The sequence below is a fragment of the Dendrobates tinctorius genome, unplaced genomic scaffold (genome assembly GCF_039654945.1).
Source record: "Dendrobates tinctorius isolate UK_male_01 unplaced genomic scaffold, ASM3965494v1 ptg000126l, whole genome shotgun sequence".
Classification (NCBI taxonomy): Eukaryota; Metazoa; Chordata; class Amphibia; order Anura; family Dendrobatidae; genus Dendrobates; species Dendrobates tinctorius.
Genome location: NW_027361794.1, coordinates 19008989 through 19036885, shown reverse-complemented (window position 1 = coordinate 19036885; position 27897 = coordinate 19008989). Strand labels below are relative to the sequence as shown.

The 27897-nt window shown below is 46.5% G+C and overlaps 1 protein-coding gene and 1 long non-coding RNA gene across 2 annotated transcripts in view; one reads left to right on the top strand and one right to left on the bottom strand.

Annotated features, from left to right (window-relative positions):
• Positions 1–4479, top strand: part of LOC141047064 (uncharacterized) — a 149262-nt gene extending 144783 nt beyond the window's left edge. Inside the window, exons 14-19 of the mRNA XM_073541994.1 lie at positions 335–481; positions 611–781; positions 865–988; positions 1076–1173; positions 1356–1446; positions 2881–4479. Of these exons, the coding sequence (XP_073398095.1) occupies positions 335–481; positions 611–781; positions 865–988; positions 1076–1173; positions 1356–1446; positions 2881–4319 (2070 nt within the window). The 3' untranslated portion in view covers positions 4320–4479. The remainder of the gene's footprint in view (positions 1–334; positions 482–610; positions 782–864; positions 989–1075; positions 1174–1355; positions 1447–2880) is intronic.
• LOC141047084 (uncharacterized) overlaps positions 2838–27897 on the bottom strand; it is a 75922-nt gene continuing 50862 nt past the window's right edge. Inside the window, exon 2 of the long non-coding RNA XR_012219748.1 lies at positions 2838–3066. This is a non-coding gene — a long non-coding RNA (uncharacterized lncRNA). The remainder of the gene's footprint in view (positions 3067–27897) is intronic.

Below are 27897 nucleotides of genomic sequence, written 5' to 3'. Positions count from 1 at the left end.
GTGCCAATACTTTTGTCCACCCTCTTTGTTATGTTTGGTGTGGAATTATATCCAATTTGGCTTTAGGACAATTCTTTTTGTGTTTTTTCATTTAAGACAAATTAAATGAAGATAATAATACCAAAGAATTTGTGTTTGCAATCATTTTCAGGAAGAAACTGAGAATTATCTGACAGAATTGCAGGGGTGTCAATACATTTGGCCATGACTGTAAAGAAGAAAACTAAATACTGTAAAATAATAAATCTCCTCATATGTTTCCCTTATTATCTCCAGTAATTGTATTATTACACAGGATTTTTATGATGTTACATCGGCTCATCTTCTCATTCAGGTCTCTACAATATCGGATCCTCTCAGTGAAGATCTACTTAAGAGAATTTTCCAGATTTGCCCATCAAAGATGGCTATGGACAGAGACAAGATGGCGGAGAGGATATTACACCTCACCCTAGAGATCCTCTTCCGGCTTACTGGAGAGGTGAGAGATTCTGATGACGTCACATTACATCATTCTTATCTATGGGAATAACAGATGGACAGAACTGGAGAGGTGAGGACTCTGGAAATGTCAGTAGTGAGATTTATTAATGTGTCTCTCCATAACCAGGTAGTGAAGAAGACCTCTAGTGAGCGCTGTCAGGACCCTGTGTCTGAGGGATGGGGAAGACCCCTGAGCCCAGTCACAGGGCCTCCACCTCGCCCCCCGGTACATGAGGACACTGATGACCAGAAGATCCTAGAACTCGCCTACAAGATGATTGAGCTGCTGACTGGAGAGGTGACACTGCTGGGAATGCTGAGACATTATACAGTAACGCGATGAAGGGATCGGGGGGATGACGGTATCATTGTATGTGTCAGGTTCCTATAAGGTGTCAGGATGTCGCTGTCTATTTCTCCATGGAGGAGTGGGAGTATTTAGAAGGACACAAAGATCTGTACAAGGATGTCATGATGGAGGTTCCCCAGTCCCTCACATCACCAGGTAATAGACAGGACTAAATGCACACGGCCTATAATTAATTGTCTGTATGTAAAGAATGAATTCAGTCCCTGTATGTCTTTCCTCCAGATCTGTCCAGTAAGAGGACAACACCAGAGAGATGTCCCCGTCCTCTTCTTCCACAGGACTGTAAACAAGAAGATCCCAATGTTCCTCAGCATCACCAGGTAGATGGAGAGAAGGTGTCATGAGATCTCCCCTATGATGTGAAGGTCTTGTGCTCAGTCTTGTTTTATCCCCCAGTATTATATGTTTTATGCTTCTGTAATGAGTACAGTGGATATGGCAGAATTAGAGCTGATCATAGATGTGACTTCTCCATCTGTGACTTTAACAATATTTATTTTAGGGTGAAGATCTGACCCATATTAATACTACAGAGACACATGTGATGGGTGATCAGCGATGTAAAGAGAAGATTACTATTTATAACCAGTCAGGTGAGTACTGACCACTAAATATAGACAAGTCACAGATTCGTCTCAGTCACCGGCTATAGCGGCTTTATCGGTGGTTAGTCCGGCCATATCACAATCGTGTGATCACCATTTTGCCGCTAGACCACATTCTCCTCCACCCAAAACGATTCAAATGACGTTGGTCATTGAAAGCCCTTTTCTATAGAAGTTACATCCTGGAGGATCCATGCCCCGTGGGATTAGAAGACACTGACCCTTACCTGCCCAGATCTGTAAACTACAAAGCCAAATGACAGTGTACGTAGAATGTGCTGATAAGTTAGAAAATCACTTGAAGAAAAATATTAAGATGTGCCTGTAAAATAGAGTGCAGGGTAATGATGCTGTTGGCTTCCTAGATCCCTGATGTCTTATTGTATGAATCTACCTTCTCTCCCTTCTGTGCTGCTAAATGTGCTCATATGGTCCCTACAAGTCCAGGTCCAGTCTTTCTGGCCAAACTTCTCTTTTATGATCGACAACATTAAATGTGCAGTAAGGCCAAGTGTGAATTTCTGTACCATAACAACAGAGTTTCCCTTTATCCTGACTTTTCAATTTAAAAATGACTAGCTTCAAACAGGGTCGCGAGAAACTACATAAAAATATTACACCTTTGCTATCATATCTAAGCTGTGCTTGGCAGATATCTCTAATATACATTTATTCCAGCCTGCAGGAGATGTGTTGGAATGACTTGAGCCCTGACTTCATGGATTCACTCCACGTCCTAAATTACAATGTTTTCAATCCTAAGGAATTCCGATTACCTCAGAGAAATAATCTATAGGAGTAGTGACTATTTTGACTTCACAGCCACTTTCTGGAAATTAGCACTGCGTGGATGTTGGGGAGAGAAAATCGCACATTTGCCATCTTACTACCCATCACATAGTGCCCAGATTGTGCTCCAGGAGACACACACCGTAAATGAAGTGGGTTCTTCTCGCTATAGTAATGCCAAATACATGGATGATGAATGTGGTTTGGGTGCACTACAAGGCTCAGAAGTGAGAGAAAGATGTGACTTTGGGAGAGCGGATATTGCTGAATTGGTTTATGGAAGCCATGTTGCTTTTCAAGAGCCTTTGAGCCACTAATAATGTGGAAACCTCTGTTTTTCCTCTGGTAGATGATGGACCTGAGTGGGGCTTGTTTTTTGTAAGATGAATACAAGTTTTTATTGTTATTTTCACCTACATTTGGGAGGCAGCATGAACAAACAGACGAACACCACGCTCTACTGATTCATGCTATGAGGTTTTCTATCAGACTGAAATGTCATTGTCTTGGTGATTAATTTAACTTTTTTATCATAACTTGCATATTTAAAGAGATTAAGTAGAAATGTTAATAAATATAAATTTCAAGGATTTTGATTATTCAAAAATAATAATTTGGTTTTATTCTTGGCAGATGACTGTATCAGGAGATCAGGGGAACAGCTGACATCTTCAATTTTTAAATCAGATGATCTTGAGGTTACACAGGATACAATTGAAGTGAATGCCATTACTCCAGATTTTCCATCATCCCTTCACAGCAAAGATCGACCATCTGATCCTTTGAAACAGGTCCTTTCTTCTGATTCATTACTGACCCCTGAGAAAAATCAAAGTCACAAAATAAGCATTAAAAAACAAACTGATAAAGCAAAGAAACCATTTTCACGTTCTGAATATGTAAATAGTTTTCCCCTCAAAATATCTTTTCTTAAATATCAAAAAATTCACACAGCGGAGAATAGATTTTCTTGTTCCAAGTGTGGGAAATGTTTTAACCAGAAATCACATCTAGTTAAACACCAGATAAGTCACACAGGGGAGAAGCCTTTTTCTTGTTCAGAATGTGGGAAATGTTTTAAGAGGAAAGCACATCTTTATAGGCACCATAAAACTCACACAGGGGAGAAGCCTTTTTCATGTTCAGAATGTGGGAAATGTTTTACACTTAAATCAAATCTTAGCACACATCAGAGAACTCACACAGGGGAGAAGCCTTTTTCATGTTCAGAATGTGGGAAATGTTTTACACTGAAATCAAATCTTATCACACATCAGAGAACTCACACAGGGAAGAAGCCTTTTTCATGTTCAGAATGTGGGAAATGTTTTACACTGAAATCAAATCTTATCACACATCAGAGAACTCACACAGGGCAGAAGCCTTTTTCTTGTTCAGAATGTGGGAAATGTTTTAACTTTAAATCAAATCTTCGCACACATCAGAGAATTCACACAGGGAAGAAACCTTTTTCATGTTCAGAATGTGGGAAATGTTTTAACTTTAAATCAAATCTTATCACACATCAGAGAACTCACACAGGGCAGAAGCCTTTTTCATGTTCAGAATGTGGGAAATGTTTTTACTTTAAATCAAATCTTAGCACACATCAGAGAACTCACACAGGGGAGAAGCCTTTTTCATGTTCAGAATGTGGGAAATGTTTTTACTTTAAATCAAATCTTAGCACACATCAGAGAACTCACACAGGGAAGAAGCCTTTTTCATGTTCAGAATGTGGGAAATGTTTTTACTTTAAATCAAATCTTAGCACACATCAGAGAACTCACGCAGGGAAGAAGCCTTTTTCATGTCCAGAATGTGGAAAATGTTTTACTGATAAATCAGGTCTTATCAAACATCAGAGAACTCACACAGGGGAGAAGCCTTTTTCATGTTCAGAATGTGGGAAATGTTTTAACCATAAATCAAATCTTATCACACATCAGAGAACTCACACAGGGAAGAAGCCTTTTTCATGTTCAGAATGTGGGAAATGTTTTATCCAGAAAAAAATACTTATCACACATCAGAGAACTCACACAGGGGAGAAGCTTTTTTCATGTTCTTAATGTGGGAAAAGTTTTACTTGGAAATTTAACTCTTAATAAACTTCAGAGAAGTCACACAGGAGAGAAGCCTTTTTCATCTTCATAATTTTGTTTTAATCGAAAAGTGTATCTATCTTTTCTCATGTTTGGACTCTTTAAAATATAGACACTCTTACTCTCATTCCATGCCTGTGCTGATTCATTGGTGTCGCGATTCACGTTCCCGCATTTATCATCAAAGGGCACATCGTCCCACTCCGGTGCCATTACAGCCTCAGCTTGGAAATAGAAGCATTCTTAACTCACAGGCTTGAGCTGTCTTGCATTATGAAAGTCTTGCAATTTCTCCTTTCTTAATGTCAGTCTCACAAGAAAACAGCTCCACAAATCTTCTTGTGTTCTCACCGAAGCCCACATACTGAGCAATGTTTGCTTCACAGGGGAATTTACCTCCCCCCTCCCAAGCCACAGGGGATTCTGATATGTGGAATGCCATAATTGATTTGTATATCATATTGCATCTATCCCTACTAAACAAGACATGGAACACTATATACAAAGGCTGGGGACCACATACCAAACTGAAATATGTTCCCTCACTTAAAGCCTGTCAAAGCTTATTGACAAGGTACAGAGATTACTAGATGATGTTGTACAAGTTTTGGACCATCAAAATGCTCATAAACTAACACTGGATCTTCACAGCCAGCAAATAAACAGTCTGTATAATATGGTTGATGACCAAGAAAATCAAAATAATATCTGGATAAAGGGGTATACCTGAAAGCATCAATACACAAGTGATTATGCAGACACTGCTCACTTTAATCAATAACTAGCTGAAGAGCCCGGCGCTGCCCAGGCATAGTAACGAACTGTGGTTAGTTATAGCAAATTATAATTATCCTCCATCCCATAGTCCCGTGCCCATATACCCATCATACATATCCACGATCCAATAGGCCCGTGCCCATATACCCATCATACATATCCTCCATCCCATAGTCCCATGCCCATATACCCATCACACATCCTCCATCCCATAGTCCCATGCCCATATACCCATCATACATATTCGCCATCCCATAGTCGAGTGCCCATATACCCATCACACATCCTTCATCTCATAGTCCCATGCCTATATACCCATCATACATATCCTCCATCCCATAGTCCCGTGCCCATATACCCGTCATACATATCCGCCATCCCATAGTCCCGTGCTCATATACCCGTCATACATATCCTCCATCCCATAGTCCCGTGCCCATATACCCGTCATACATATCCTCCATCCCATAGTCCCGTGCCCATATACCCGTCATACATATCCTCCATCCCATAGTCCCGTGCCCATATACCCATCACACATCCTCCATCCCATAGTCAACCATTATGACATCATAATGAGCGGCGGGGCTTGCAACCTATGATGACATCAGCGTCGCCATGGCAACCATTATCACATCATAATGAGGGGCGGGGCTTGATACACACACTTTTTCCCCATTATCTAGATAGGGGCAAAATTGTTTGTTGAATCGGAACGCGCGGGGTTAAAATTTCGCCTCACAACATAGCCTAGGACACTCTCGGGGTCCAGACGTGTGACTGTGCCAAATTTTGTGGCTGTAGCTGCGACGGTGCGGATGCCAATCCTGGACATACTGTATACACATACATACATACATACATACATACATACATACATACACATACTTGAGCTTTATACATTAGACTAGCTGAAGAGCCCGGCGCTGCCTGGGCATAGTAACTAACTGTGGTTAGTTATAGCTAGTGTTGAGCTTTCCGATACCGCAAGTATCGGGTATCGGCCGATATTAGCTGTATCGGAATTCCGATACTTAGTTCCGATACTTTTTTCATATCGAATACCGGAATCGGAAGTTCCCATAATGCTATGAGCCCGCTCGATTTGATTCAGCCAATGGGAATCCTCAGAAGTGTGGGCACATCCTGTTAGGCATGTAAGTATGTTAACTATTGGCATGGCTGTGATTGGCTGCTGAAATGATGTCATGATGCACTATAAAAGCCGCCGCCATTTCTGGTCACTCTGCTGTGAATTCAGTTAGGGACAGGCTGCTGTTGAAGACTGTGAGGGACAGTTAGAAATAGCGATTCTCAAAACAATATTGTGCTTTACCCAGGCTACATAAACCACCACTGTAGCTTTCTTTTGCCTAGCAGCAGTGTTCACAGCTGTCTGCAAGGGCTGTGTGAGTGCAGCTCACGCTGTGTAGTGGGTCCTTCAGCTACGTCTGGTTGTAGGCCGCCCAGCGTGTCACTGCTGCCTCATACATATTTTTCTTTTCTAGCTGCTTATTTTTCATAAATTCTATCTAGTGTGCTTCCATCCGTATCCATATACGTTGGTTGCAAACACTAGTAGTGGACAGCGGAGCCTTTCTGCAGCCTTTCAGTGCTAGTGCCCACTTCTCTGCACTGTTCACGGCTGTCTGAGAGGTCTCTGACTGTGTGTGAGTGCAGCTCACGCTGAGTAGTGTGTCTTGCAGCTACGTCTGGTTGTAGGCCGCTCAGCGTGCGTCACTACCTCACACATTTTTCTTTTATTGCAGCTCCTTTTTTTTTCTCCTATTAGTGTGCATCCATCCGTATCCATCTACATTGGTTGGTTGCAAACACTATATAGGAGTAGATAGAGGAGCCTTTTTTCTGGCTTGTGCCCTTCAGCTGCAGCCAGATTAGTATTACCCAATTTTTTTGAAGCCTCATCTTTTGCATTGTAGGTTACCTGCCTGCATTGTAATAGCTCCAAAAAGTTTGTGATACTATCACTTTCAAATCTTTGGTCACATCCTTTTAGTTTTTTTTAAAAAAACAAAAACAAAATAAAGTTCACCAAACACTACATTTGACAGTTGTGTAGTCCACATTAGCTCCTATTAAAGTGTAGTCCACACACACACTTCATAAAATTAGTGTTTCTTATACCTGTTACCAGCTGTTCAGGATAAGCACACTAAGCCCCCCCTTTGTACTTTTCTGCCTATCTTTATCAGTCTAGCAAGATGAAGAAGGCAGGGAGTAAGGCACGTGGGCGTGGAGTTTCAGCAGGGAGAGGATGTGGGGATTCTGCAGGGAGAGGACGTGGGGATTCTGCGCCTGCTGCAGGCACCAGTGAGTCAGCATCCCCCAGTTTTAGCAGGCAACAGTCCTTTATGCGCAGCTTTGTAGGACCTCGCCGTACCCCACTGCTGCAGGAGGAACAAATTGAAGCCGTTGTCGGATGGATGGCAGCTAACGCATCGACTTCAATGACTTCCACGTCCTCTCAGGGCCAGAGCACCATAGAGCAACCATCTGTCTCTTCACCACCTGCCAAAGTGCCTAGGCAGTCAGACAGCCCTGGACAGGAGCCATCACAGTCTCTACTTCTGTTCTCTGATTCTGTTGGCTTGGAAAGAGGGGGCCAGCCAAGCAGCATTCAAGAATGTGAAGAAGAGGGAGTATGCAGTGATGCACAACTTCTTTGTCCCTCGGAATCTGAAGAGGCGGGTGGGCCAGTGCCTATGGTCAGCAGACCTCAGTACGCATCAGATGATGACGAGACACAGGTGCCACTTTCTGGTGCGTACGGTGCTGGCGAGACAACCCAGGAGAAGCAGGTGTCTGAAGAGGGGAGTGTAGATGATGAGGTCCTTGACCCATCATGGCGTGAGGAACAGGAAGGTGGTGGGAGCAGCTCTGAGGAAGAGATTCCCCGAACGGCCAAAACAGGAGGGAGAGGGAGGGGGCAGACTTGGTTGCCTGTAGCCTCCACTTCGGCACCCGGTAGGAGCATTCCTCTTTCAAAAGGCAAAATGGGCGCTCCCAAGACTTGCAGTGCGTGGTCCTTTTTTGACACAGTTGCAGATGACATTTACTTTGTCAAATGCAAGCTGTGTCATCAGAAAGTCAAAAGAGGGAAAAATGTCAGCAACCTCAATACCACAAATATGTGGAAACATGTGCGGACCAAGCACGAGGTGGAGTTACACAGACACACTGAAGATGTAGGCCAACGTACAGCACCACCTACCACCTCTTCAGCTCGTGTTGGGGCCTCTTCCTGCAGCTCACACACAGCTGGTTCGGCTTCCTCACAGGATCGCCAAGGAAGAACCTCTGGCACTCTTGTCCGGAGACCCAGTGAACTTCCACCCACAGCACCACGATCCCAGTCCTCCTCACACTCCCAGGCCACTATACAGCCATCGGTAGCACAGGCATGGGATAAAAGGCGGCCATACTCGGCAAACCATCCCCGAGCACAGGCTCTGAATGCTAGCATTGCCAAGCTACTGGCACTTGAAATGCTGTCATTCAGGCTGGTGGAGACTGACACCTTCCGGGACTTGATGGCATTGGCAGTCCCACAATACACCGTGCCGAGCCGCTTTTATTTCAGCAGGCGAGCCGTCCCTGCCCTGCGAAAACATGTGGAGGGAAAAATACAACATGCGCTACTAAATGCCGTCAGTAGCAAGGTCCACCTGACCACTGATGCGTGGACCAGTAACCATGGACAGGGACGATACCTTTCCCTCACTGCCCATTGGGTCAATGTTGTGAAGCCGGGTACAGATCTGGAGAGTGGCGCTGTACGTGTTCTGCCAACTCCACGGATTGCAGGAATCCAGTCTGTACACATTGACTCCTCCTACTCAAGTTCCTCAGAAACAGCGCAGCAGGAGGCTGTTACGACCGATATGAGCACAGCCGTGGCCAAACATCAACAGGCCGTACTCAAATTAATTTCTTTGGGGAATCGAAGCCACACAGCGCAGGAGCTCTAGAATGCCATCAAGCAGGAGAGCGACGTGTGGTTTCTGCCAGCGAATCTCCAGCCGGGCTTGGTAGTGTGTGACAATGGCTGAAATCTGGTGGCAGCTCTTGGCCTAGGCAACCTCACTCACATCCCATGTCTGGCACATGTGCTGAACTTGGTTGTGCAGAGCTTTTTGAGGGACTATCCGGATCTTGATGCACTGCTGCACAAGGTCCGCATAGAGTGCGCTCACTTGCGGCGTTCCAGCACGGCAAGATCGCGCCTTGCTGCTCTGCAGCGCCGATTACGCCTTCCGGAACATCGCATCATATGTGATCTACCCACCAGGTGGAATTCAACGTTACATATGTTGGAGCGGTTGTGTGAGCAGCAGGCAGCAGTCATGGAGTACCAGCTGCATCAGGCGCAAACAAGTCGCACTGTGCGCCGGTCATACTTCAGCACAACTGAGTGGGCCTCTATGAAGGACATCTGCCTCGTTTTGCGTGCCTTCGATGATTCCACGCGGATGGCGAGTGCAGATGATGCACTAGTCAGCATGACTGTCCCTTATCTGCTTGCTTCAAAAAACACTGCAAGCACTAAGGGAGGAGGTTTTGGAAGAGGTGGAGGATGAGGAGTCCCAAATGCCATCTGCTTCTGGACAGTCTGCGCTACGTGGTTCCTCACAAAGGCCTAGGCAAGGGACACTTTGGGAGGAGGATGAGGAGGAGTCAATGGAGGAGGAAGACATCTCTCCAGAGGAGGGAGGTACACAATCCTCATGTCAGTATGTACAGCGAGGGTGGGGTGATGCAGAGCAGGCAGAGATGACGCATCAAGCAGGGGACAGCATTTCTTTGGCAGTTGGGAGTCTGCAGCACATGGTTGATTTCATGCTGCAGTGCCTGAGAAACGACCGCCGCATCGCCCACATTCTCAACACGACTGATTATTGGGTGTACACCCTCCTAGATCCTCGCTACCGGGACAATTTACAAAGCCTCATACCACCGTTGAACCGGGAGCCTAAACTGCGGGAGTACCAAGACACACTGGTGCAGTCCATCATGTTTTCCATTCCACCCGACAGCAGTGGTACTAGTGCTTTACAAAGCAGCTCTGTGCGTTGAGGCAGTGAAGGAAACTGCACAAAGAGGGAGCAGAGGCAGCGCCTCAGCACAAGGTAAGACCACTATGGCCCAAATGTGGCAAAGTTTTGTGTGTCCGCCACAATTGTCTACACCATCACAGACGGCTCCAGTCAGCAGGAGGCAACGTTTCCGTCAGATGGTGACAGACTACATGTCTTGCCTGTGAGTGTACTCCCAGATGGCTTTTCCCCCTTCAAGTTTTGGGTCTCTAAGCTGGATACATGTCCAGAGCTTAGCCAGTATGCATTGGAGGTGCTGGCTTGCCCTGCTGCCAGTGTATTATCGGAACGCGTCTTTAGTGCCGCAGGTGGTGTACTAACAGACCGTTGCACGCGACTATCTTCCGATAACGTTGACCGGCTTACTTTTCTGAAAATGAACAATGCCTGGATCTCGCCAGAATTTGCCAGTCCTCTTCCCGAATAAATAATTGGTTGGCAACAGTATCCAGGTCTCCTGTTGTGTTCATGTTTCTACCACCTGAACTATAATCCCTGGGCTTCAACACAGCCAGTTGTCGCTCAGAAGTGTCGTCTGCACAGAGAAAAACACTAGCTCCTGTGTTAGTGGGGTTCAGTAACGCCAGCTGCTCCCCTGCTGTGTGGACGGCAAAGTCTCCTGCTCCATCCACATTCAAACTACTACTGATTTTTAACCGTGCTCCACTTAGACCTGTGGCTCCACTGTCTCTTTAGTTTTTCCCCGGGCCTCCAACCCTGCCAGTTTCTGCTCAGAAGTAGCGTCTGCACAATCCACACTTGTTCCTGTGTTACTGGGGCTCAGTCACGTCAGTTGATCCCCTGATGTGTGTCCGGCAATGTCTCCTGCTCTGTCCACATTCCCATTACTAGTAGTGTGAATGAGGACAAAGCAGGAGACCTTGCCGGACACACATCAGGGGATCAACTGTCGTGACTGAGCCCCAGTTACACAGGAACAAGTGTGGATTGTGCAGATGCCACTTCAGAGCTGTAACTGGCGGGGTTGAAGGCCTGGGGAAATACTAGAGACAGTGGAGCCAGAGGCCATAGTGGAGCACGGTTACAATCAGTAGTAGTCTACAACCTATATAAAACCTGCTGCAAGTTCGCCTCCGCCTGCTGCATGATTGATCCTGTGCTCCAACAACGCCTATTGGTGTTTATAAGTGCCGTCCTCACAGAGAAAAACACTAGCTCCTGTGTTAGTGGGGTTCAGTAACGTCAGCTGTTCCCCTGCTGTGTAGACGGCAATGTCTCCTGCTGCCTCCACATGCCAAAAACAACAGGCCTCAGCCTACACCCTGATTTTTCCTGAGCTCCAACAACGCCAGTTAGTTGATCCCCTGATGTGTGTCCGGCAATATCTCCTGCTCTGTCCACATTCCCATTACTAGTAGTGTGAATGAGGACAGAGCAGGAGACCTTGCCGGACACACATCAGGGGATCAACTGTCGTGACTGAGCCCCTGTAACCCAGGAACAAGTGTGGATTGTGCAGATGCCACTTCAGAGCAGCAACTGGCGGGGTTGGAGGCCAGGGGAAATAGTAGAGACAGTAGAGCCAGAGGCCTAAGTGGAGCACGGTTACAATCAGTAGTAGTGTACAACCGATATAAAACTTGCTCCAAGTAGGCCTCAGCCTGCTCCGTGATTGATCCTGGGCTCCAACATCGCCATTTGCTGCTCAGAAGTGTCTTTGGCATGGGTACTCCCTCCTGCCCAGCCTGGTTCCAGCGCGCCTGCTGTTTCCAGGTAGTGTCAACGTCACTTTGCCACCAATGCGTTGTCCTGTCGTGTTGCCGTCGGGTTAGCCGAGCCTATGGTGCCTGCAGTTTAGGTGCTTCCTATGTGGGCTGCGGGTTCTGGTAATAAAGGCTGGTTCCGTAGTGCCAATAGGACAAGCACCCCCTGTAGGACTGTGGGGTACCTTGTGCTACCCATCCGGGTTCCAACACCGTCAGCTGGTTCTCGGCAGAGCCTTTGGCCTAGGTGCCTCCTCGGTATCCGAGTTCCAGCAACGTCTGCTGGTCCTTGGTAGTGCTTTGTAGCACAGGTACCTCCTGCTTAGTAACCGTGTTCCAGCACCGTCAGCTGGTCCACGGTTGTGCCATTGGCTCTTGTTCCTTGTGCTGCCCCTCCGGGTTCCAGCACTGTCAGCTGGTTCTCGGCAGTTCTTGTACCTTCTGCTACTTTTCCAAGTTCAAGCTTGTGGAATTGTTTTTTGATTCTCTCTGGATCTCCCTGACGATGACCCTGAAGACGACCCTGAAGACCACACCGAAGAAGACCAAAAAATGACCCTCAAGAAGATGACCAAGAGGACAAAGAACATGAAGACAACCACCAAGGTGCAGAACAACAAGAGACAGAAGACCAAGAAGCAGAAAAACCAAAAGCAGAAGAACATTAAGCATAAGACTAAAAATAAGAGCAAATGATATTATCTAATTTATAAGCAGAAGAAGACTAAGCAGTGTATGGGGGTGAGTCCGTTCCTCCTCGTGGTGCCCCTGGAAAATGCCTGCTGCTGCAGGCCGAACTGAACGCGGACAAATCCTGTTGTAAATCTTTTGTGACAGGCAGACCGGAAGGTGTAATCTTCAAACTTTTATAGATAACAACTACAGGAATGCCTGTCACAAATAAGAATATGATGAACAAGAAGAATAGGAAGAAGAATAATAGTTGAATAAGAAGAATATGAAGAATGTAAAAAAAAGAATAATAGGAAGAAGGTGAAGAAGAAGATGAATAAGGTGAAGAAGTAGTTGATGAAAAAGATGCTGCTGCTTCTGAGGATCATGAGGGAGAAAGTGTGGGAGAAGTAAAAAAGAAGGTGAAGAGCATGGAAGTAGTGAAACATACATATCTGACAAAATAGAAAAGAGGTTAACATAGTCAATATCTTTGTAACTCCAAACGTCTTTAAAATAAAAAAAATTTCCTGCTATTCCATTTGATTGGGCTAAACCTCTATGGCTTTAATGTCTCCTGTTATGAGTTCATTTTCCCGTTCACCATTGAGGTCTGATGAACTCCCTCTTCTGGTGAAGGAAGGTAGTGAGGCTGATTACCAAACACCTGAGCTGGTAGAGGATGACTGGGTGACTGGAAATGCTGACTGGATATAAGGCAGCTGACGCCCTTCTGCCTCGCTGGTGATTTCTCTGAGGGATTCTAGGAGACCAGTCTGATTCCTGCTCCTCAAAAGCTAAGTTTTCTCCTTGCTTTTTGCATTTGTGTTTTTTTTTAATCAGATCTTTTTTATTAAACATTCAGGAATCAATACAGAAAGAATATGACCTCTTATATAGCTAGTAAAAATTACATTGAAAGTAGATATTATTTAAAGGGTAAAACTCCTCCTGTGTAAGAATAAATAAAAAGAAGAAAATCTCAAAACACAGATATTTGCATAAATTGAGCCTACAAACAACATGGCTCCACAAATAAACAAAAATCAAAATTATACATCAGTGCCTCAGTTCAGTGGGAAAACCATCCCCGCCAGCCGCGCCACCCCGCATCATATTTCGCCCCCCGTGGATATCAGGTCCGATCCCCCCAGCCCCCTCCCACCGCGCCACTCAAAATCCGCTTCGCCACAAAGGACACTAGACTTTATTTTTGCTCCCCAAGCACCCCATCACCGCAAGCACAACAGCAACTGGTCCAACATCGCATCCCGTACCAGTGCGCCCGAGGGGAGACCCGGTGACTCCATCCATGGCTGCCAAATTTTGTAAAACTTTCCTAATGCTTTTCTTTTTAAATAAGCCCCCCTTTCCAATCTAATGACATTATTTAGTTTATTTTTAAGCTCTGACAATGTTGGTGGCATAGGATCCAACCAATGATATGCAAGTATCTTTCTTGCCTGATACAGGATACGTGCTACCCCCAGGGCCACTGCAGAGTCCGGGTCAACCCCCTCCTCCCACAAATTCAACAAACATAGACGAGGTGACGGTTGTATTGTGATATGGTATACCTGGGCTATGAGTCCCAGGGTCTGCCTCCAGAAATCCCCAATGTGCCCGCACTCCCACATAACATGCATCAAGTGGGCATCATCCTGCCCACACCTAACACATTGTGTATTGGGCCTAAGTCCCATTTTAAATAATAAGCTGGGTGTTTTATATACCCTGTGAATGAGATATATTTGCGAAAGCCGCTGGCACTCAGAAACCGCCATTTTAGGGATCTGTTCTAGAATATCGGACCACTGGTCCTCCGTCAGGGGGCCAACGTCCCGTTCCCACTTATTCTTAACAGCAGTCAGTGGATATGTCTCCAGATGGGCAGGCAATAATCTTTTATATAATTCAGAGATAAGTCCCCTAGAAGGCTCAGATGTAAGCAGCATATGTAGTGTTTGATTATGTGTCACTATCACCGGATTTGTCCTTCTCTGTTTCTCCAATGCATGTCTTAGCTGTAAGTACTGATAAAAGAAGACATGTGGGAGGTGAAATTCTGTTCTCAATTGTTCAAAACTCTTAAGAGTGTTATTTTGCAAAATTTGTGACACCAGATAAATCCCTTTTTTACCCTTCGCCACGACAGCGCCCACTGGAGGTATCGGATCCGCCCCATTTGGAACAGGAAACCCTACAGGAAAGATAAAAGGGGCGGTCCGCCTTTCCTCCTCAGTTTTGGTTTCCTGTTCCAAACGGAGCCACGATATCCTTCAGGAAAGAATACCTGGGCCAGGCATGCCGCCTGTGCAGTCTCCATGTGAACGGCAGGGGCTGCGGTCCGGAGGCAGCGTCGGGGGAGATTCCGCTAGACGGCTCCCCCCTCGTCTGGTGAACGAAGGGTGATGACGGGGTCCGGGCAGGGCCGCCCCGTCGCACCCAGGATAGCGCCGGTTTGCACCGGGACGCACCGCTACTGGGAGTGGTAATAGCGCCAGTGGCGCAGAATAAAAAAATAAAAAAAAAGATATTTCTTTTGAAATAAAAAGCGCACAGCAGCGGTGGCGGTGCATAGAGAGGGGGGCCGCACATCAAAGCAGCGCGGTAGCCGGCCGGCGCAGAGTCTCCTGACCTCCCGGAAGTAATGGTTGAACTTCCGGGGCGGGATGGCTGAGAGCGCGTTGGGGCATGCGCGCGGTGATCCCAGGGAGGAGGAGCAACTTCCGGGGGGACGGCAGGAAAAAAAAAAAAAAGAGGCAAACTATTTAAACAGCGGCGCAGCTGAGCGGCGATGCAGCAATGTCGTCCCCGTCCCCAACGGAAGCGCACGCTCCAGCGGGGGATTCTGCAGGAGGTAGCTCCACCAGGGACCGCAACACCGGCCGCAGGAATGAAGCAGGAGAATCAAGGCCTAGGACGGGATCTCAGCCATCTGATCCGGTAATATAAGGCTTCACTGGGTGAGTGTGCAAAGTATATACTCTGCCTACTAAGCTGACCTCTCCCCCCCCCCCCCCCCCGCCTTGGTGTCCCCTTCTAGACAAAGAAAAAGGATAAATCCAAGCATAAAGAATGTGCGTTATGCTCTGAACCTCTCCCTGACTCCTACCCTAAGAAGCTCTGTAAGCAGTGCACCAAAGAGACAAAGCAAGGGGCCGCATTGTCGACAAAAGACATTAGAGCTATAATCAGGGAGGAGATACAGGCTATTAACCGTGCCAAAACTCCCTCAGAGACTGGCAGCAAAAAGCAGTTAACCCTCAGCTCAGAGTCAGAGGAAGAAGGGGGGTTAATCTCTGACTCCTCACTCACATCCTCGTCGTCATCAGACATGGAGGGACGGTCATGTTTCCCCCTGGATAGTGTGGACAACCTAGTCAAATCGGTGAGAAGCACTATGGGGTGTGAGGAACCAAGGGGTGCCCAAACCGCACAAGACATAATGTTTGCGGGTTTGGCGGAAAAGAAAAGGAGAGCGTTCCCGGTAATACCGGCAATTAAGGCCCTAATAAAAAGGGAATGGGAAAAACACGACCAAAGAAGTTTTCTCCCATCAGCCTCAAAAAGAAAGTATCCATTTAGCGATGAGGAGCTATTAAAATGGACCAAAGTGCCAAAAGTGGATGCCATTATATCCTCTACCTCGAAACAATCAGCTATTCCAGTAGAGGACGCAGGCTTGTTGGCAGACCCGTTAGACCGCAAGGCAGAATCATCATTGAAGAGGTCTTGGGAATCTACCACAGGTATTTTTAAGCCAGCGGTAGCCAGCACATGCACCACTAGATCTATGCTCGTGTGGTTGGACCAGCTGGATCAACAAATCGAGCAAAAGGTGTCCAGAGAAAAATTACGGGCCGCTATCCCATTAATTAGAGGGGCAGCTGCCTTTATAGCTGATGCGTCGGCGGACACTCTACGGCTGGCAGCAAGATCAGCAGCTCTTGTGAACAACGCCAGAAGGGCGTTGTGGATGAAGAGCTGGAAGGGGGACGCGCAATCAAAGGCTAAGATTTGTGCAACCCCATGCGAGGGTGAGTTTCTCTTCGGCAAAGAGTTAGACACTATACTCGCCAAAGCAAAGGAGAGGAAGTCGGCCCTCCCTGACCCTTCTATCCCTTTCTATAGGAGAACCTTTAAGAGGCGACCGTTTGGAAGAAGGAGGCAAACGGAAAGATCAAATAGATGGGCCGCAAAAGAAGAGAAACAAAAGGGTACCATGTTCAGGGGTCCAACATTCCGAAGGGAAAATAGAAATTAAAAAATCAGACCCACCTGTAGGGGGTAGGTTACGTTTCTTTTATCCAAAATGGGAACAAATATCCTCAAACCCATGGATCTTGGGTATTATTAAAGAAGGAATGAAAATAGAATTCCTTCAAAACCCTTATGATTTCTTTATCCTAACCCGCCTTAACTCTATGGCCCAACAAAAGGCCCTCGAAGAAGAAATTCGGAGCCTACTATGCAAGGGGGTTTTAGTGGAGGTCCCAGAGGGACAGGAAGGTAGAGGCTTCTACTCTCCTTTATTTTTAATTTCCAAACCAGATGGTACGTTTAGAGCAATTATTAATTTAAGGAAACTTAATATGTTTATAAAAAATTATAAGTTTAAGATGGAATCAATCAGATCCACCATAAAGCTTCTCTTTAAAATTGTGTGATGGCGGGGATTGACTTAAAAGATGCTTACTATCATCTTCCTATCCATAATAGATACCAAAAATATCTAAGGGTCGCAGTGGTGTTCGATGGCAAGGTCCGTCATTTTCAGTACACAGTCATGCCTTTCGGCCTCTCTACAGCGCCAAGAATCTTCACCAAGGTGATGGCAGAGGTGATGGCCTATCTTCGTCAAAAAGATACTTAGACGACTTCCTAATAATCGGGAACTCGGATACCCAATGTACCGAACGAGTGGCTGATGCAATCTCATCTTTGCAGGACCTAGGCTGGATCATCAATATACAGAAGTCCAGGCTCGTTCCGCAATCCCTCCAGATGTTTTTGGGGTTCCAATTGAACTCCATAACCCAGAATTGTCTACTTCCTCAGGTAAAGATTTCACTAACAAAAGAGAAAGTAGAGGCAGCCATAGATAGACCACGCATGTCTCTGAGAGGGGCAATGTCGCTATTGGGGTCGCTAGATTCCTGTGCCCCTGCAGTCCGGTGGGCCCATTATCATGTCCGCACACTTCAGCATCAAATCCTCCAGGAGGAGAGGCGACATGGTCGTCACCTCGAGAGCAAGATAACTCTAACTCAGGAGGTCTTGACTTCTCTGGAATGGTGGTTAGATGATGACCATCTATCCTCAGGAGTCCCATGGGTCATAGTACCATCTGGTATCCTAACCACCGACGCTAGCCCCCAAGGCTGGGGAGCCCATATGGGGAATAGCTTTTGTCAAGGAAGATGGAATAGAGAGGAAAGAGAATACTCGTCTAATTTAAAAGAACTGACAGCAGTATACTATGCTCTACATCATTTCCTTCCACAGCTCCAACAGAAACATGTCAGGATCCTGTCGGACAACACCACCGCAGTGGCCTACATAAACAGACAAGGAGGTACTCGATCAGAGACTCTGATGTCTTCTGTGGCAAGAATCTTAAGCTTAGCCGAAAGCAATTTGTTGTCCCTTTCAGCTCTTCATATCAGAGGAGAGGACAACCAAGAAGCAGATTTCTTAAGCCGACACACACTTCGGCAAGGGAAGTGGTGCCTCAATCGCCAAATCTTCCTGGACATAGTAGCTCTATGGGGGCATCCTCAAGTGGACCTCTTCGCCACAAGGGAGAACAGACAAACAAAGACCTTTGCTTCCCTGTCTCCAGCATATCACCCAGACATACTGGATGCCCTCCAGGCCTCATGGAAATTCAAGCTGGCATACGCCTTCCCTCCATTGATTCTCCTACCACAAGTGATTCGGAAAATCAGAGAGGAAAAGGCGAGAGTAATCCTGATAGCACCATTCTGGCCCAAGAGACCGTGGTTCTCGTGGCTACGAATTATGTCAGTGACAGATCCTTGGGTTCTTCCCTCAAACCCCAACCTACTCTCCCAAGGCCCTTTCTTCCACCCTCAAGTGGACAACTTACACTTGACGGCGTGGAACTTGAAAGGCACCTATTAAGATCAAGAGGTTTTTCGGAATCATTAATTACTACGCTCCTACAGAGCAGGAAGCAGTCCACAACCCAAATTTATAAAAGAATATGGAAGAAATTCCTACAGTTTCATACAGCATCTCATACAGCAGAAGTCCCGATAGTTCCTATCTTAGAATTCCTACAAAAAGGGAAGGAATTGGGCTTGTCAGTAAACACACTGAAAGTACAGGTGTCTGCGTTGGGGGCGCTGTATGGCCATAATATAGCAGGGAATAAGTGGATATAACGATTCATTACAGCATGTGAAAGAATAACTCCGGCTCACATACCTACAATCCCTACATGGGACTTAAACTTGGTGTTAGACGCCCTGACAGAAGAACCTTTTGAACCGATAGATACGATATCCCTTAAATATTTATCATTTAAGACGGCCCTCTTGGTAGCACTGACATCCGCTAGGAGAGTGGGTGATATCCAGGCCCTGTCCATAGATCCACCCTTTTTGCAGGTATACCGGGATAGATTAATATTAAAGCCGGACCCCTCATACCTGCCTAAGGTATCAACAAAGTACCATAGGTCTCAGGAGATACTCCTCCCAACCTTCTTGGAAGATCCCTCCACTCCTTAAGAGCAGAAATTCCACACTTTGGACGTCAGAAGAACTGTCCTAAAGTATATTGAAAGGTCCGAGAGCTGGAGGCAGTGTAGGGTTCTCTTCATTTCTTTTCAGGGCTGTAAAAAAGGGTATGGAGTCACAAAGAGCACCATTTCCCGATGGATCAGGGATGCCATTCGTTTAGCCTACTCTGCAAAAAAGGAAGAACCTCCGGACGACATCAGAGCACATTCCACCAGAGCAATGACGGCCTCCTGGGCGGAGAGGGGAGACGTTCCAATTGAAACCATATGTAAGGCGGCAATTTGGTCATCCCCTTCTACCTTCTATAGACACTATAGACTTGACCTTTCGTCTACTTCTGACCTAAGCTTTGGCAGGACTGTCCTTAGCACGGTGGTCCCACCCAGGTGATGGTCTCTGGAATCTCTCCAGTGGGTGCTGTCGTGGCGAAGGGTAAAAAGCCGGATTACTTACCGGTAATGCTCTTTTAATGAGTCCACGACAGCACCCGCTCACTTCCCTCCCTGCTAGAAATATCAATATTAAAAGTATATCTGCTAAAGTTGGATAAGTAAAGTTACAAGTACAAGACATTGCCTAATCCTTGGCGGTCCTCCTTGTACTCTGAAATGCAAAACTGAGGAGGAAAGGCGGACCGCCCCTTTTATCTTTCCTGTAGGGTTTCCTGTTCCAAATGGGGCGGATCCGATACCTCCAGTGGGTGCTGTCGTGGACTCATTAAAAGAGCATTACCGGTAAGTAATCCGGCTTATCTTCCCATCTTCCGAACCCCACCAGTTTTTTGATCTCTTGCAAATCCGGATTCCGCCACAATGGCCAGAGCTCCGTAGGCCCATTTATCTTCAAAAGAGATTTACCCCTATCCCACACCTTGAAAATCATAGCCAACGTGGGGTATGGTGCCCCATTTATCTGCTGTCTTCCCACCTCCAACCGGCACCCTGGATATTTCCATACCGACCCTTCTCTCACAATATCACCACCATTATCATATGCTCCGTCTCTACCCCAACCCCTAAGATGTTGCATCTGGGAGGCAATATAGTATATGAATGGGTTTGGCACCGCCAATCCTCCCTCCTCCTTCCCCCGCTGCAGTATCGCCAAGCGAATCCTAGCCTGTTTTTTCTTCCAAATTAATTCCGGGAATAATGTATTTATTTTTGCAAAAAATTCCCTACAGATCCACACCGGAGAATTATGTATCAAATATAATAATTGTGGCATCATTACCATTTTGATTAAGTTATATCTGCCAATATTCGACAACGGCAGGCGACACCAAGTACAATATGTACTTTTGCTCTAAATCGCTGTAACAGTGGTTCCAGATTCAGAGCCCGAAAATCCTTCGGGGCAGGACTAACAATTACACCCAAATACTTAAACTTCCGAACTACAGGGACCGGTATCTGCAAATCTGAGAAATCCGCCGGGAGAGGGTCTATCGGCATTAAAGCTGATTTGGACCAATTAATCCGAAGACCAGACCTCAACCCAAATTCTCGAATGACCTCCATTGCCGGCAAAATCGAGGAATGTACCTTGTCTAAATATAGAAGTAAATCATCCGCGTACAATGATATCCTCAACTCCACAGTTCCACACCTGAATCCCATTATTTCTGTGGACTTCCGAATTGCAACTGCCAATGGCTCCACCGCAGTAGCAAATAGCAAGTGCGAGAGCGGGCACCCCTGTCTAGTACCTCTCCCAAGAGGAAAAGACTCAGAGACCCTGCCATTAGCCCCAACCTTCGCCACCGGCGAGCAATACAACAGGCTCACCCAATTTATAGATCTGCATCCGAAACCCATTTTCCGAAGGACCGCCCACAAAAAACCCCACTCCAGACTATCGAACGCCTTAGCGGCGTCTAAGGATAAAATTGCTCTTCCCTCCAGCTCCCCAGAACTATGTTGAATCCCCAAGTATAGTTTCCTGAGGCTCATAGATGTGGCTCTGCCTGGAATAAATCCCGTCTGATCATTCTGTATAATAGATGAGACAACTCGGGACATCCTATTGGCGAGTACCCTGGCCAATAATTTAACATCTGTTGATAGTAGGGAAATCGGGCGATATGAATCCGGAATCTCTGGATCTTTTCCGGGCTTTAATATTAAAACTATCAAAGCTTCCCTCATAGATGGCGGGAGGACCCTCTGCCTTTCAGCCTCTTCAAATACCTTAAGTAGGTTAGGTAGCAGTAAGGGTGCATAGGTTTTGTAAAACTCGCCAGGCAGACCATCCATTCCTGGAGCCTTTTCATTTTGCATCTGACCAAGCGCCTCCTCCAACTCCTCCAACAGGATGTCCCGATCCAACGAATCCCTATCGTTATCAGCCAGTGCAGGGAGAGAGAGAGCATCCAGATACTGCTCAATCTCAGTCTCCGTGAGACTGCAATCGGATGTGTATAGTCGCATATAATACCTCCTTATCTCACTCACTATGTCCACACTGTCCGTCACAAGACCACCCGAGTCCGTTTTTAGCCTATTGATATATGAAGATCCGTCCTGTGCTCTAATGACCGTGGCCTATAAGTGTCCTACTCCCTCCCCCTCTATAAAATATTTTTGTTTGAGGAAATAACGTTTATTTGCTGCCGCCGACATGAGGTTTTCCCTGAGCGTCCCCTGTGCCTTCTCCAAAGCTTTTTTAGTTTCCTCTGTCGGGTTGAGTACCACCGCAGCCTCCGCAACAGACACCTCCTGGATCAGGCCCCGGGTGTAGCGTCTATTTTGGCTTTTCCGTGTGCATATTTCTCTAATATATAAGCCCCTGACACAGGCTTTCATGGAATCCCAGACTGTGTGTGATGATGCAGAGTACTCATTAAGTTGAAAATATTCTAGAATGGCATCATGCAAAGATCCCCCTATAAGCTGGACCCAAAAGGGATTAAGTTTCCAGATAGGTCTAGACAGGGTGAGGCGGTGTCCCCATGAAAGTGTGACATGTAGCGGCGAGTGATCAGATACACTTCTAGGCAGGTAGGCCACCCCTCGTACATATGGGGTCATGAGTGTATTCCCAATGGCCAGGTCTATCCGTGACATAGCATGGTGGGAGCTAGAGTAGCAGAAAAACTGTCTGGCTGTGGGGTTTCGGACACGCCAAAGATCTACCATACCCAGCTCCACCAACGTTCTAGCAAATGAGGTTGAGGCTGCATCTTCTGATATGTTTCCCGAATGCAACTTATCCAAATAGGGATGCAAATATGTATTAAAATCCCCTATTAGAAGAGTCGGCGCAGGGGGAAAGGAATCCAAAATAGACAAGATTCTTTTTACTGGTTCGACTGAATAGGGCGGGGGGATGTACACGGCAACCAAAATAAATTGTACACTGTATAACGTGCAAAGCAAACATACAAATCTGCCCCCAGGGTCAACCACTGATTTAGTACATGAGAAGGGGATGGACCTGTGCACCAGCACACTGACACCCCGCGCATGTGTCGAGTACGTGGAATGATATTCATGTGAAACCCATCCCTTCCTCAGCCAATGAATATTATCTTTCACCATGTGGGTCTCAGACATACACAGGATAGCCGTGAGAAATTTCTGCATATTAGTAAATATAGCACATCTCTTATTTGCATCCCCGAGCCCCCTAACATTCCACGCTACAATATTAAGTGATATCGCCATAAGAGCAGACTAAAAAATGATAAATCGGAGCATATTCCACTCCCAAGGAAGAGAGGCAATCCCCACCATCCCCCGGTACAATGAATTGGGTGACACGGCTGACGCACTCCAAATCCCACAGATCAATTAGGAAATACAACAACAACAAGCGAAAAAAACAAAGGAGGGAGAGGGAGCACTGCACACCAGTGTACAGCGCCCCTACCCTCAAACACAAGTATAACTTGCACATTTCTCTCAAATAGAGAGAATCAGGGCTAGAAAACTCACCCAGAGTCAACGCAGGGAGAAGGGTCCACAGCTTGTCACTGTAACGAGTGTCCACAGCAATCCGGTCAGCTCCCGCCCTGAATCCGAAATGGAATGAACAGTAGTAATTATACCAGCATAGCGTCCCAGACAAACAGAAGTAACAACACCTGGCGGCAAAAAAAGGGGGGAACTTCAAGTATTCTTCTCCTCATGGACCTCTCATTAATATCCAGCCAGGACAGCGCCGTCCCCGCCGTATCAAAAAAGTGCGTTTCTCCATTCACATCAATCCGCAGTCTAGCAGGGTACATCATGGAATATGTCACCTGTAAGTCACGTAGGCGTTTTTTAATCTCAATAAATTGCGCCCTTTTACGCTGCACCTCCAGGGAAAAATCAGGGAAAATGGAGACTTTCCTCCCATTAATAGCAAGTTCCTTAATGTCTCTGGATCTGCGCAGGATAGCATCTCTATCTTTAAAGTGTAGGAGCTTGAGCAAGACGGGACACGGGGGTGCTCCCGGCGGGGGGGCACGCGTAGGGACCCTGTGTGCTCTCTCAATAGTAAAGAATGGGGACAAAACATCTTTGCCGAAGGTGTCCATTAGCCATTTTTCAAAAAAGCCCAGTGAGTCAGTCCCCTCCGTCCTCTCCGGAACCCCCACCAGTCGCAGATTACTTCTACGGGAGCGGTTCTCTAAATCATCCACCTTGTTCAGCAGTATTGTAATATTTTGCGTGGCTTTTCCCAGCTCCCGTGTTATTGGTGGCAATTTATCCTCCGTCGCACCAACACGCTCCTCCAGTTCCCCCACCCTGGCTGTCACTCCCTGCAGCTCTTGTTTAATACAGGCCATGTCCTTGGTGACAATCTCCATTTGATTACTTAGAGTGGCCAGTGTGGTATTGCAGGAGTTAATTGCTGCAAGGATTTCTCCCAGCGTGGGCTCAGCAGGCACAGACTCTGGCTGCTCCCCATCCCCCACTCCTTCCCCCTCCAGCACAGGCCCCGGCGTCTGCACCTGTCGGGCTGAAGAGAGGCCCAGCCTACTCACTGCTCCCTCCTTGGAGATACGATCCTCCAGCTCCATGCTGCAGCCAGCACCTGTCTCAGTCTGTGCATCGGGTGATTGAGCAGCAGCAGGAGACACCCTTGCATATCGCTCCAGCCTGCCAGCCGCTCCCACCGCTCCACTACCGGCCGACTTGTTGTTTGCTGGCGCCATCTCGGATGCAGCAGAGACGCGCCCCGACGTCTCCTTATCTTTTTTACCAACGTGGTTCGACATGGCACAAGGATCCTCCGCTTTCTAGACGCCCAGGGAGATATTGCAGCCCTCCAGGTCAGTGGGACTCGTCAGCAGTGCCGGTAGTCAGGATATATTGTCGGATCCGGGCAGGAGCTCTCTCACTCCACGTCCTCCCTACATGAGGTCCAGGCCACGCCCCTTGCATTTGTGTTTTGGTTTTATTTTGCCTTGCTTTTCTGGCTTCTGCCATTCCCTGCTGGGGTGAGCTGAATTCCTTTGTGTCTTTTTGCTCTGTCTTCAGAAAATACCTGAGTACTGACATAGTCTTTTTGAAGCCTAGCGTCTTCAGGGCCTTTTTCCCTGTCAGTCTGTTGGCTCTTGTTTTGATAGGGTTTTTTGCGGATTGCAGACAGCAGCTTTTCTATCCAGTCCTATCTAGTTAGCTTGGGCCCCATCATTTGCTCAGTCTATCTTTCTATCTGTGTTAGTGTTTTTTCTTCTTGCTTCACCGTCATTATATGTTGGGGGCTGCCTATTGTTTTGGGTCTGCTCTGGGGCAGTTTAGATTTCCCTTTCTGTCTTTAGGCTATGTAGTTCTCCGGCTGTGATCGAGGGGTCTAGGGCACCGTAGGAATCCCCCACGGCTACTGCTAGTTGTTGTTGATAGGTTCAGGGGTCTGCAATCCGATAGCTGCCAACTTCTCTGGTTTTCTGGACTTAGCTAGCATTTCTGTTTTTGCCTCCTACGGTGACACGTTCATAACAGAATCACCAGCCATACCGCAGATCCTAGGGTACTCAATAGCAGGAAAGAATTGTAAAAAAAAAATAAAAAAGGTGTGTATATTTTTTCCTCTATATCTCTGAGGCCGTAGGGGGAATTTTTTTTTTCTCTCAATGGAGATAAAGCAATTGTCTGATCATGTGGAGCAGCTCGCTGCGGAAGTGCGGGGAATTTCCGCCTACCTTGCTCATTCACATGCTGCTGAACCAAAGATCCCTACTCCTGATGTGTTTTTTTGGGGATCGGTCTAAATTTTTGAATTTCAAAAATAATTGTAAATTATTTTTTGCCTTGTAGCCTAACTCGTCAGGGAGCTCCGTGCAGCAGGTTAAAATTGTCATCTCTTTGCTGCGTGGCGATCCCCAGGATTGGGCGTTTTCTTTGAAACCAGATGATCCTATTCTGACTAATGTGAACGCATTTTTTCAAGCCTTGGGGTTGTTGTATGACGAACCTAATGCTATTGATCAGGCTGAAAAGACCCCGTTGGCATTGAGCCAGGGACGAGATTCTGCAGAATTATACTGTCAAAAATTCCGAAAGTGGGCGGTCCTTACTACCTGGAATGATAATGCCTTGGCAGCTCTCTTTCGGAAGGGTTTGTCAGAAGCCGTAAAGATACTATGGTGGGATTTCCTGTTCCCTCTGGTCTTGACGATTCTATGTCATTAGCCATTCAGGTTGATCGGCGTTTATGTGAACGCAGGACTGCACGAGAGGTGTTGCCACCTGTTGAACAATTGTCTGAACCTATGCAATGTGATAGAGTTTTGTCCAGGGAGCAATGTCAGGAGTTCAGAAGGCGTAATAAGCTGTGTTTTTTTTTGTGGAGATGCCTCGCATATTATTTCTGTCTGTCCTAAACGAGAGAAACGTTTTGTACAGATGTTTTCTGCGGGTGGTGTTCAACCTAAGTTTCTTCTGGCAATTACTCTGATCTGCTCCCTGTCCACATTTTCCGCCAAGGCTTTTGTGGATTCGGGAGCAGCCCTGAACCTAATGGACTTGGATTTTGCTAAACGTTGTGGATTTCCTATGACACCTCTGCGGACGCCTATCCCTTTGAGGGGGATTGATGCTACTCCTTTGGCGAAAAATAAACCTCAGTTTTGGACCCAGGTGGTAATGCGGGTCGCCCCAGACCATCAAGAAAATTGCAGATTTTTGGTGTTGCATAATTTGCATGATACCATTGTTCTGGGGTTTCCCTGGTTGCAAATTCATAATCCAGTTTTGGATTGTAAATCTGTGTCTGTGGTGAGTTGGGGTTGTCGGTGTGCCCTTAGTGAGGCCCCGGTTTTTTCCACCTCTCCTCAGTCACATGATGTTCCTGACTATTTGGCAGACTTTTATGATGTATTTAGTGAGAATAAGTCTGCGTCTTTGCCTCCTCATAGGAGTTATGACTGTGCAATTGAACTGAGCCCGGGGTGTAAATTTCCCAAGGGTCGGCTCTTCAACTTATCTGTATCCGAGCACGAGGCTATGTGATCCTATATTAAGGAGGCGTTGGAGAAGGGTCATATTAGACCATCCTCTTCACCATTAGGTGCTGTTTTTTTTTTCGTGGCCAAAAAGGATGGTTCATTAAGGCCTTGTATTGATTATCGTGCCCTCAACAAAATTACTATTAAATATTAGTCTCCGTTACCCCTGATTTCGGATCTATTCTCCAGAGTTAAAGGTGCTTGCTGGTTTACCAAGCTTGACCTCAGGGGGGTGTATAATCTTATCCGCATTAAGCATGGGGATGAATGGAAGACGGCGTTTAATACTACAGAGGGTCATTTTGAGTACCTGGTGATGCCTTTTGGGCTCACTAATGCCCCTTCTGTCTTCCAGTGCTTCATGAACGACATTTTCCAAGACTTTGTGGATACATTTTTGATTCTATCTACCTGGATGATATTTTGATCTTCTCCAAGGATTGGGATTCTCATGTGGAACATGTTCGGACTGTGTTCCGGATCTTGAGGGAGAATTCCCTGTATGTCAAGGGATCGAAATGCCTTTTTGGTGTACAGAGGATTTCATTTTTGGGATTTATTTTGTCTCCGTCAACTATTGAAATGGACCCGGCCAAGGTACAGGCCATTTATGATTGGGTTCAGCCCACTTCTTTGAAGGCCCTTCAGAAGTTTTTGGGTTTTGCTAATTTTTATCGGAAATTTATAGCAAAATTTTCTAGTATTGCCAAGCCATTGACTGATCTGACTAAGAAGGGTGCTGATGTGTTGAATTGGTCTCCGGAGGCTGTTTCTTCCTTTCAGGAGCTGAAGCGAAGATTCACTTCTGCCCCGGTTTTGCGGCAACCTGATGTCTCACTCCCGTTCCAGGTAGAGGTGGACGCTTCTGAGATTGGTGCAGGAGCTGTTTTGTCCCAAAAGGATCCTGTAACATCTAAAATGAATCCCTGTGCTTTCTTTTCCCGAAAGTTCTCCCCATCTGAACGTAACTATGATGTGGGGAATCGGGAACTGTTAGCCATGAAATGGGCATTTGAGGAGTGGAGACATTGGTTGGAGGGAGCTAAACAT